The 11,837-nt window shown below is 42.0% G+C and overlaps 1 protein-coding gene across 4 annotated transcripts in view; it reads right to left on the bottom strand.

Annotated features, from left to right (window-relative positions):
• Positions 1 to 301: 301 nt before the first annotated feature.
• Ssbp2 (single stranded DNA binding protein 2) overlaps positions 302 to 11,837 on the bottom strand; it is a 257,999-nt gene continuing 246,463 nt past the window's right edge. For all 4 annotated transcript variants that reach the window (XM_005356514.2, XM_005356515.3, XM_005356512.3 and 1 more), the window contains 2 exons: positions 8,451 to 8,549; positions 302 to 882 (listed from right to left, as the gene is read on the bottom strand). In XM_005356514.2, the coding sequence (XP_005356571.1) occupies positions 853 to 882; positions 8,451 to 8,549 (129 nt within the window). In that variant the 3' untranslated portion in view covers positions 302 to 852. The remainder of the gene's footprint in view (positions 883 to 8,450; positions 8,550 to 11,837) is intronic.

The raw sequence follows: 11,837 nt of genomic DNA on the forward strand, positions 1-11,837 counted from the left end.
AGAAAATGCGCTAAGAATCCGAGAACCCATGTCACTTTATTGCTACGGTCTAGGTCATTTGAGTTAGCTCGTGACTTCTGCATAGTCTACGACAAATGAACCAAGAAGGAACGTAACATAAAGCAGTTACTGCAGGAACACACTGCGTGAGCCGAAGTGTTTTCCTTACACACAGGTACTAAACTACTCTGCACAGGCGCTAACTGAGCTATGTCTGCTGGGTATCAGGATGAAGACGTGCTTTTCTCCACTTAGTGTGGTCTGGGGCTCTCAGGTAACTTGCATCAGACACAAGGGAATGAAAGCTCTCAAATAAGCGATTTTATTCCTATCCATGATCGCAGACATTTACAAAACCATAACATCTGAGTTCACCTTAAAAAATAACTTATATAAAGCAGTGATATACACAGCACAAAATAGTTCAGGGAGGGGCAGGAGCAACCTTTAATAATTAAAATGTAAACGTGAAAAAAAAGGATGGAATAAAAGTCCCTACTCACTTCTACTTAAGATGTCATGTGATAATATCTTACAATGTCCTGTGGGTCGATGCACGTAGGCGTGTATGCGCATGGAGCTCTGCACACACGGCGCACTCTTCCCCACACATATACATACACAGATGGTTATTCGCAGTTCAGTTTAGGGCGACTCTGATGTGCCACTCCGCACAGTTGTGTGAATCACATTTGGACCCGCTTTCTTCACAAGAGAGGGGAGAGAGCAGGAGCTAGAAGGTTGGTGTGGTTGACTGAGATCCCTGTAACTGTACACTGATGAGCAGTTTCTTCCGTGGGAGTTCTGTGAAGGGCTGACACGATGGTCGTCATGAGGAGACGCGGTAACGGGTCACACACTCATGGTCATGCTGGGGGAGTACTACAAGGGCAGAGGATAATGGTAAGTTTTGCTTTCCATGGACATTTATGCATGCATTTGTAACCTTTAACAATAGGTGTTTATATGGCTTTTCTTAATTGTGACATTTTAAACTATGTCCTCTACCAGGACATAGATAATCATCCAGTCCCTCAGACACTCCTTCCGGGCAGATGAGGGTTCTGCAGACACTTGTAACAATCTGGGCAACTGGAATCCAAGGATGGACCACACTGAAGGGAGTCTGAGGACCAACCTTTGCTATATACAGCCAAGCGAGTGGGGACTTCTCTACACTCTCAATCCACTCTTCTGACCCTGCTATCAACTATTCTGAAGTACCAAGGAGTGTGGAGAGGATCGAACACATAATCCTTAAATTATAGACTTGATTAGACACACAGGGAGTGCTCAGTACATGAACAGTCTAGGAAACAAAGCAACTGTCAGCTCTGCAGAGTCTCATGGGAACACGAGATGCTTCAGTGTGCACTAGCACAGAGCCCCCACCCAGCATCAGTCCACTGCAGGAAACAGCAGGGACCCCAGATGCTCCAGTGTGCATTAGCACAGAGCCCCACCCAGCATCAGTCCACTGCAGGAAACAGCAGGGACCCCAGATGCTTCAGTGTGCACTAGCACAGAGCCCCCACCCAGCATCAGTCCACTGCAGGAAACAGCAGGGACCCCAGATGCTCCAGTGTGCATTAGCACAGAACCCTCGCCCAGCATCAGTCCACTGCAGGAAACAGGGACTCAATTTTACAGTATGGTGAGGCTGACAAGTGAGCTACGGTGAGGTTTTTGGAAATTTCAAACATCGTGTGATTTCTGTTTACTTAAATGTGAATCAGCACACGCGGTTGGAGGCTGTCATCAAGAGTGCATAGCTCTGGAGCTTCTGAGTAGGACAAGCACCTTTCTCAAATGGTAGCGGTCTACATAGGAAAGTTGCTTCTAAACTAAAATAAAAATGTGGACCTTGGAATATTTTAATGTTTGATGGGAAAACTGCAAAAACCACTTCAAAGGGGATTTCTATCATTGTTCTACTAACGACGGTGTCTCTGGATGAGAGGTAAGTGAAGTCCAAAGTACGATTCCACACTGCAGAGCCCAATAAGGAACTGACAGGGGCACGAGTATTTACAAAGCTGGCAGAACAGGGAAAAGTGGAGGGAATGCAGGCAAGCTGGGATGGACTGCAGACATGGGCTGAGGTTCAGATGAGCTCAAGGGATAAGAGGTCCCCAGGTAAGCATACGTGTGACAGAGACTGGATTCTCTGAACCAAAGCCCTTAGGATGCAAACCCCAAATGCATTGCTCTGAGTAAATGTAGACAATGAGGTAGAGGAGGAGGCTGGGAAAACAGTGGCCAGACCACAAGGCGGGGAGGGGGCACTGTCAATTCTTTAAACATTGCTCATCCAAGTGGAATCTATTTGTCGCTGAATAGCCTTGAGTTCCGCATTGTTACAAGGACGGTAAGTCAGTAAAGTTGTTTAACTGACTCTTGTGGTAGATAATAGGGAACATTGGATAATAAAAAGGAAGGAAAAAGGAAATTATTGAATTGTATTATAATCTCAAAGAATAAAAAATTAAAAATGCATTCTAACTCAGAAAAAGGAAAAAGGCAAGATGAAAAATTCAAGCTAAAACCAAATCAATACCCGTTTGCCATCATCTCAAGGAATGCTTGGAGCTACCCTGTGCTGAAATGAAAACACATCCAGTTCCATGGCAATGTGACATAAAAAGTCCCATAGCACCAGTAACTTCAGCATGCTAAAATTTATTACCCTCTGCCCGTGACTAAACATATTTAGTCATGTAATATATATAATATATATATATAGTTATATAAAAACTATAGCACACAGTCATATCCACAGAGCAGGACAAGCAATAAGAAAAGAGAAAGGTGCATCTCTACAGCAAAATGGGCAAAGAAATTTAACTCATGCTTTCCATGGTCCTTGTAGCCACCATAAGAACTGGGATTGCCTTTAGGTGATGATGGAACGTTCTACTCTGTCCTAGCCGGTACAAGTCCCATATACATATACATATACATATACATATACATATACATATACATATACATATACATATACATGTGGCTTCTAACTTCTTGAGATGTAGCTATTGAAAATTCAGAAGTGAAAACATCCACGTTTAACTTTAATCAAATATTTAAATTGCATGGCCAGATCACCAGCGTTTTTCAAAATAAGGGCTTTGCTGACAGTTGCTGTATCTGTTACCTAAAGTAGCAGGTAGGTGACCTTGAAGCAAGGATCGCTTCCTGCAGACCTCACAGGAAACTCTTCAGAGAATCTCTGGGATTCCAGAGACCCTCCCATCCAATGTGCAGCCCAGGCAATCTGGATTAAGACACCCTGGAATCCTTTCTTCCTAAGTGCCATTCCAGCTCATTCATATACAACATTAGGGAAGATTATAAGATGCTTCTCATTCTACTGTACATTGCTCTGATGTACACGTGTGCACACTCTGCTGTCAAGTGTTGGATCAGCTGCTATTGTCCGTCAACACTAGTAGTTGTTACAATGTGGCGGATCAAAGGTTTTGAGAAAATTCTTACAGAACAGTAAAATGTTGGTATATCAGGAAGTCAGAAGAAGTTGCTTAGCCCATAACAGAAACTGAGGGGAAAAAATTAGATGCAAGACGCCGAGGGTCTGGGCCAATCAGATAGGAATATTAGTCCCTAGAAATAACACTCAGAGTTTACAAGAATCTAATACAGTGTAATTTCTGAGCAGTACACACAACTGCAGAACAACGTGGGATTGTCTCTGGTGCAGAACAAGATACACTGGTGTCTGGGTATTCCTAGGCTGTGTGTCATATGCTCCCGGAAGGCTGTAGACTGTCCGTTTCTATTACTAAACTATTTCAGGAAAATGAAACTAAAGGGAATTATAAAATTCTAGGAAAGCTCCCAGAATGCAAGCAAAAGGAGTGTTTCCAGGGCCACCTTCTTTGGAGTACTGAAGAGGTGCACTACATTTTCCCAGAAAGGAAGAGCAAGCACTAACCGGACTGCCCCACTGAGAGGCCCGCGCTCTCCCTGGTGTCTGGTGCTGACTCACATCAGCGTTTCTGCTGTGCTGTTCCTAGCACACAACGAGATACTGTGATGTCTGAGTCACAGTGCTGTAATATCCGGTCGTACTGTCTGGAATGACTAAGCTAGTTTGTTCTCCTCAGACAATACAATGGCCCCTTAGCTACTGAGAGCACTCTTGCTTGGCTTAGGGGAAACAGTAAACTGAAAGCTATTATTTTAAACATATGTCTACCTAGCCTGCTTGTGTATCTTGAGATAGCATGTTCTAGTATGAACTGCAGTCTCTTCTTACCATCTGGCTGATACTCCACAAAATCTACTAGATACAATCATAAATCTGAAATGCATTTTAGATCACATCACGTTCTAAGTCTTGGTTTCTATAAACATCTTCTTTTCTTAGTGAGAAACAGGGAATAGTTTTGATCCTCTGAATATAATGTGAAATAACTCAATGTTTGTGTCACTACCTAAGCAACCTGGGCTTACATTTCCCCATAACAGCGAAGCAGATGATGGAGAGGAGAGGCGAGGTCTGCCCAGCAGCCTGTCATTGTTCAATACTGTCGTTCCACTAACGTAAAGACTCATCTGGTTATAGACAAACTCATGTGTAAACGTTTTTCTCCAAATTAATGCAACAAATTAATCCAATTGCATTTATTCTTCTTTTGGGCCACGTTTGTATCTACACCATCGAAACCAAACATTACAGCATGTGAACACTAGGGGGCAGCTCTGCTTTACTCATTCTGCTCCACCAAGCATGTTTGTAGTGGATTTAGGTATTTTTGTCTTGATAGAATTAAACGCAGTAGCATGAGGGAGAGAGTGGCAAGCACACTAGCACCAAGCAGTTGTCTGTCTCTCTGGCCTCTGTGCTGTGACCTCTAGGGGAAAGTGACAAGTCCTCAAAGGGCAGACTGCTCAAATACATGCGCTTTTCAGAGTTACACGCAGGAAAACCTAGACTTTGAACACTTGCTTACTGGGATCTGTGAACTCACTAAATGGTTCTCCTTCTGAGTTCAGGGCAGTCAGGCGTGGTCAAGGGTCGGCTGAGGAAACCTCGCTATGGCTACTCTCACCTAAGAGCTCATCCACCCAGAAGGGCTCGCTGTCCTGCTGGACACAGTCCGGCTGGGATTTAAGGGTGAGCAGGTGATTACCATGCCTGCTCCCCTCCAAGGGCTTTCTACTCTGTGCTCCCTTTCCAAGGGACAAGCACAGCAGCACTGACAAACATGGGAGGGAGATGCCCTGAGTTAAAGTCATGTGCGACTTTTTCAAAATCTTTACTTTAAAAAGTTAATTAACAATCCCTTTAACCTTTGAAAAACCCAATTTATATCAACTCCAGCATTTATATAAAACTATTTTAATTTAAAAAGTGATGCAACAATTACTTATATTTATGGAGTATCATGTTGTGATATTCTGATAATGTCTTATAGACTGTTCAAATGAGGCTAAACAATGTCCTTAAATAAGGTGACTCTCTGCAGTGAAGTCCGCAGTGAAGCAGTAAAGCCTTTCTCATGGACTTTGAGGAATATATTATACATTATCATTCTCGCTGGACTCTGCAGCTCATTTCTTCCCTTTAACTGCAACTTAGCTTGGCCTTTCCTGATCCACTGGGCTCTGACTTCCTGTAACCCAGACTCACAAACTACGGCTTATGACCAAATGTGTGTGGGGAGATTGAGCAACAGTAAAAATCTCTGAATATACAGTAACTGAAAAATGAATGCAAAACCGAACATGCAGCGAGTGTCGAGTGCCTCCTGGCAGCGTTAGGCACGGTGCACTGCGAGCCTCGCTGAAGGCTTGCTTTTGGACAGTCATGTGCGATCTCACCCTAGCCAGTGCCAGCGGCTCTGCACAGAGCAGGGCTGCTCTATGCTGGACTGGTTTTGCCATACATACAAAGTCTTCTGCTTTGATACACTTAATAATTTAATTATGGAAAACAAAACCTTTTTATATTTCCTCCAGTTATTCACTAGCATGTAAGTATCTTAAGATAGTCATCACCATGGGAGAATGCCTAATTTTAAAAACTGCTGTTTGAGTTAGTGACCTCAAGTTGCTAAAAGGTGATTAAACGACTTTTGCTTAATTTTGACAGACTTTCAACAATTTATGAAATGATCCTAAACATCCTTCTGCTACCTTATGTCATATATTTATGTGAAGTACATTCTTAGCATTGATAAGTATAGGATAAAAATATCAATCATCTCTGAAAAATATGATGTTCTATGTCCTGTAGTAACAAACACTCAGCCAAAGCTTCTTTATGTAAAAACACATGAGGCAGCACTGAGGAGGTAAAGCCAGGCAGATCTCTGTGAGTTCGAGGCCAGCCTGGTCTACATGGAAGGTTCCAGGGCAGCCAGAATACATTGAGAGGCTCTGTCTCAGTCAAGCAAGAAGAAAGCAAAGAAAGAAAGACTATCCATTTCAACAGATCTTGTGTTTAATAAATTGTAAAAAAAATATGTGCACCAAAGAACTGTTTTAAAATGCATTTATGATTTATTACCAGCAGGTGCTTGATCTGTAAGTAAGTCTGTTTTATACCTATATGCCTAGGGTTGCACAAATATTATGGGTTTCAAGTGGGACATTTAAGAGGCCATCATAACCACTTCTGAGGCAGGCTTTTCCTAGGTCAGCAGTTGTGTAGATTTCGTGTATGAGTGAGGCCACATGATGCTTCTTCTGTGCCTCTCTCCTGTGACACTGTCCTCTAGTTTGGTCAAAGTTGTTAAAATAACAAGATTGTGTATTCCTGAATGGAGTAGTATTCAACTACACGTATGCTCTATTTCTAACCCATTCACAGTAGGCTTCATCCCTTCACTGTCAATAGTGTATTATAGCATATAGAATGTTAGTCTGACATGTAAACTTCTGTTAGTGGAATTGTACTCTTAAGGACTGGTATGTTATACTCCTCACTTAGAAAACTTCATTTCTTACTCTAAAACTGCCTACAGCACAATAAATGAACTGAACTGACTTACCATACACCTCATTAAATTATGTTACTTCTGGAAGAATTTAAAAAAATAAATGTCTCCTATTAGATAAAGTGAGCACTGAAAATGATTGATTTGTCCATATTCCTGAAGTAAATCAGTGACCACGGCTCTAAAAACGAATTCCTGTAATCTCCTAAGTGACTAAAACCACGTGGTGTCTCCTGCTTTCTCGAGCTCGCTCACTGACAGCTAAGCCTTCTCATACAGTTTTATCTACCCTCTTTGTCCTCACCAGTCACAGAAATAAAGCAAACCAGCAGAAAGCAAACCTTTTATAGTCTAAGCTCAGGGGCAGCCTTGTTTCTAGTGGCAGCTATTGGTTGAGAGCACGGAGCCAAAGAATCCGCAGACCGTCCACCCCTGGGCTCCATGTGGGGTGCCCATCACTCTACACTAAGGAAGACAGATGTCAGCCAGGTGGTGGTGGCTCTGGCAAAGGTGGAGTCTGGAAGTATGGTAGCAGGGACTGCTTCTGCCCTCCCAGAGTCTGCCAGACTCACTTGTGGGGGCATGGGTCATATACTGATAAAGCCCACCCAGGCCCTGCAACAGTTTCCTCTATGATCCGCCAGAGAGCAACCCTTCCCATCACTAACTGGGTCTTTTATCCCTAAACCGCCAGCCTGAGTCCCAGAAATCCTGAGTCCATTGGGTTTTGAGGGGACTCTGAGAAACTAAAAAAATCCTTGAGTGTTTCTAGAGTTAAATAACAGTTAAGAATCATTGCATTACATGGTAACTCTTTGAGAAAGACACGTCTTGTCTCTTCGGCCTCCCAGTGTCTAGCATACTGCCTTGGCATACAGAAGTGATTAGGTACTGCTCACTAAATAAATAAATGAACTTTACAGCTTCACTTTTTGTCCTGTCCACATATATATTTGAAGACAACCTTCCTGTCCACATGTATGAAGATGATCTATAGCTTTATAACTGCACTTTAAAATGCCATGGGCTGCAGGCTCAGGCTGACAGACCACCAATGTAACCTTCACTGCAGCAAACCCTAGAGTGTGAGGCCAAAATACATGTAGACTATTGTCACAGACTTACTATGCCAAAATACAAGTAGACTATTGTCACAGACTTACTATGCCAAAATCAAGAACAGATCTCATTTTGCACCTACTCTTTTTGCTAGCAGGTAGGACAAACCAAATAGGCAAGCTGATTTCATTTTATTTGTAACATGGATGTTCTCTACAGGAAAATTAGTATTATGGTTTTGATAACTGCATATAAATAAACAGGTCTCTTAGAACTCTTCTCATAAAACTGCACTTGAAGATGCTTCTGCCTTCTAGAAGATCAGCATATCGAACACTTTGTAAACATCAGTAATAACAGTTGTAGGCATTTATACTGATAGGGGCGCTTAAGCCTTTCAGTGCATAATAACACAGTCAAAGAAATACTTACACTCTCACTCTGAAAAGGATTTAAGAAATTTCCCCCCATTTCACCGTCATCCCTTGGGGTGCCCGGCTGGTTACTCAGGCTCATATTATTGGGAGAATTCTGTAAATGAGATTCAGGAAAGAAGTCATTGTTGAAGATGCTCATTCCCTCCCGCACTGCCATGTCCCAAACACTGAGCACACAGCGGCTGGCAGTCCTGTGACTCGCCCCGTCCTCTTCCTCTACCCACCCTGCACCAAAACAAGTGGCAATGCGTTCACAAATGGGAGTTTGAGAACAAGCGCACCCCACTAATCTACGACAACTATTTTCTTACTCCAGAATCAATGTTTATTCAATTCCTCACCCTCGGTGTATAGTGTTTCTAGAATGCTATAGTTAAAAACAACCAACCAACCAAACAACCAAACAAACCCCCAGCTTTCCCAGCAGGAGAGTGATGAAGACAGCCTACCCGTGGATAAGGCATGATACACGTTAACTCCCTTACGAATTTTACTAATCAAACGTTCAAAGATCACTGCTTTAACAGACATCTCCCTTTAACTGTGTGCATGTCAGAAATAATGCTATTTCAATTATTTTTATGTGAGTCATAAGGAAGAAAGATCTTTACCGAGAGAGGTGCCTTAGGACCAGAAAGCTCACTGTCAGAGGGAAGAGAGAGGGACCATCATTCCACTAGAGAAACACCCTACTATTAGTTTAAATGGACAGTTCCTACGGAAGCTCTCAGAGACAAAGTAGCTGCTATTACCAATCAGCACGAAGTCAGCTGGGCCTTTGCCCAAGTTCGTTCATCTTATCTTTTCAGTGTACTCTGAACTATTCACAGTATCAGGCTGTCCACGCCAATAGGAAACACAGAATGGCATATAAATCATGTTTATAAGGCCATGCAATAGTGATTGAAGGAAGCATTTTAAGCTATAATTGATCAAGTTTAAAAAATTAAAGCTATAATTTATCAAGTTTAAAAAATTCAGGAACAAACTCTTTGTTATTGTAAATGGAGAAAGATACTTAGATTGCTTTTGCCCTAAACCATATGGCTTATATTTCAGTTTTTTTTTTAAAGAAAGTTACTTAGAGGATTTTGATTTACTACAGCAAGTCCCATCACAAACACTAAGTTTTATGAATGAGTTCCTAAAGGACATGTGCTTTGTGAGACTGTGGCTAGCCTGTAAAGCGGAGGCAGGCAGATGAGCTGCTGTAAATGCAGCTCCCATCTTGTCTCACTGCGCCCCTGCAGGGACGATCTGAGAGCAAGGATCCTCTGAAGTCCAGAGGAGTTCTATACACCAAGGGCTCAGAACCGCACTTGCACGGCAGAAAGAGAATTCTACCATTTCTGGTAAGATTTTCCTCCAGAATGCTAGTTACCCAAGAATAAAGAAAGGCAATCGCACTTTGAAGTCAATCTGACAACTTTATTCCTTTTCAAATTTTTATTAAATGCATCATTTTAGATTAATTATTAGAGCTGCTAATTAATAAACTGTGCTTTGCAAACAGGAATGACATTGCTGACTGTGGGGTCTGAATGAGAACGGCCCCAGAGGCTCATAGATTTGCGTACTTGGTAGGACGGTTTATAGAGGACAAGGAGGTGTGGCTTTGCTAAGTCCATGCCAACTACTGCTCCGTGCAATCTTGTCTGCCACCATGCTCCCGCCATGGCATGGCCATGGACATCTTTGGAACAATGGGCGCCAAATTAAATGCTTTCTTTTATAAGTTGCCTTAGTCATGGTAACCACCACAACCATTACAAAGTAACTAAGACTGATTTAGTTCAGAAAAGTAAAGCAAACTTTGTTTGAGGGTTTTCACTGGATATCTGGTGTGGTTTAGATATGGGTTGTACTTTTCACATATTTTCTTTATTCTAAAAGTTTATCTAACTTCAAGCCCGATTCCTGAATCAAAGTGTTGGTTTTATTTTAATTTGTATTTTAATTAATATTTTAGTGCTGGTATTTGAATCTATGTGTTTGTATATGCTAGGCAAATGCTCTACCATTTAGCTATACCTCTATACCCCAAGGTATTGATTTGATAATATTTATCACTAAAAATAACACTGGCTTTTTTTTAAAACAACACTTCCATTAATAATTTCTATTTTCATGCAATCTCTTCATAGCATGGGGGCTCAAACTCAAGTTTCTTTAAGGGGGTGGGCTCTACAAGTAAGCTGAAAGGAATTTCACAGGACTACAACATAAATCAATGCAGCACTAGATTTCTGAGACCCACTCCTTCTAGTCACTAGATCATGTTAGAAAAATTTAGAATGATAAGGACAAAACATGTCGCTTAATTTTTCTCTGAAGCATTGTCTGCCAAGGTTGTGAAAATGACACGAGTCATTTAAAGAAACTGAGCTGCACAAAAATCAGTGGAAGATGAAGACTTAGGCAACAGAGCCCCTGACACCCGAGGCTGTCAAGATCGGTGATGAGTGCAGCTGGCAAGAACTGTGGGGCACTTCATCTCACTGTGGCGTCCTCCGTGGGCAGTGTCTCCAGTGGAATCGTCACCGAGGCATGGTCCCAGTGCAGAAAGGGGCTTAGTGACCAGAAAGGCACAGTTTTTGAGCACATATTTAGGAAATGGGGAGCATGACAAAGAATCCAGGAAAGGATTATTTTAGGATTATTTTTAATCATGCTGATGACCTTTTTATTTCAGTAGATGGGTGTGCTGCATACTTCTACTATAAGATTTAGCTTTAAAATACAATTCAGATTTTACTGATCTCATATTCAAGGGACTCTACTACATTCCCACTTACCCTTCTCCAGTTGTAAAGAAATGCTCATTAAACATATAAGAGATATCACACATAGCCAGGTGGTGGTGGTGCACGCCTATAATCCCAGCACTTGGGAGGATCTCTGTGAGTGTGAGGCCAAGGTGGTCCACAAAGTGAGTTCCAGGACAGCCAGGACTATTTATTACACAGAGAACCTTGTCTTGAAAAACCAAAAAAAAAAAAAAAAAACAACCAAAAAACAAAACAAAACAAAACAAGAAATACCCATCACACACAATTCCCCTAGCTAAATGTTTACCTCTCTTGAGTTTTGTAGCTTGTGCTTAATTTTTTAGAATGTATTATTATTATGTGTATGTGTATGCATGTGTGTGCTGTGGGCACATATATGTTCTGTGGGCATGTGCGTGTGCTGTGGGCATGTGTGTGCGCTATGGGCATATGTGTGTGTACTGCGGCATGTGTGTATAATATGGGCATGTGTGTGTACTGCGGGCATGTGTGTATAATGTGGGCATGTGTGTGTACTGTGGGCATGTGTGTGTGTACTGTGGGCATGTGTGTGTGTACTGTGGGCATGTGTGTGTACTGCGGGCATGTGTGTG

Source organism: Microtus ochrogaster, chromosome 19, assembly GCF_000317375.1.
Source record: "Microtus ochrogaster isolate Prairie Vole_2 chromosome 19, MicOch1.0, whole genome shotgun sequence".
Classification (NCBI taxonomy): Eukaryota; Metazoa; Chordata; class Mammalia; order Rodentia; family Cricetidae; genus Microtus; species Microtus ochrogaster.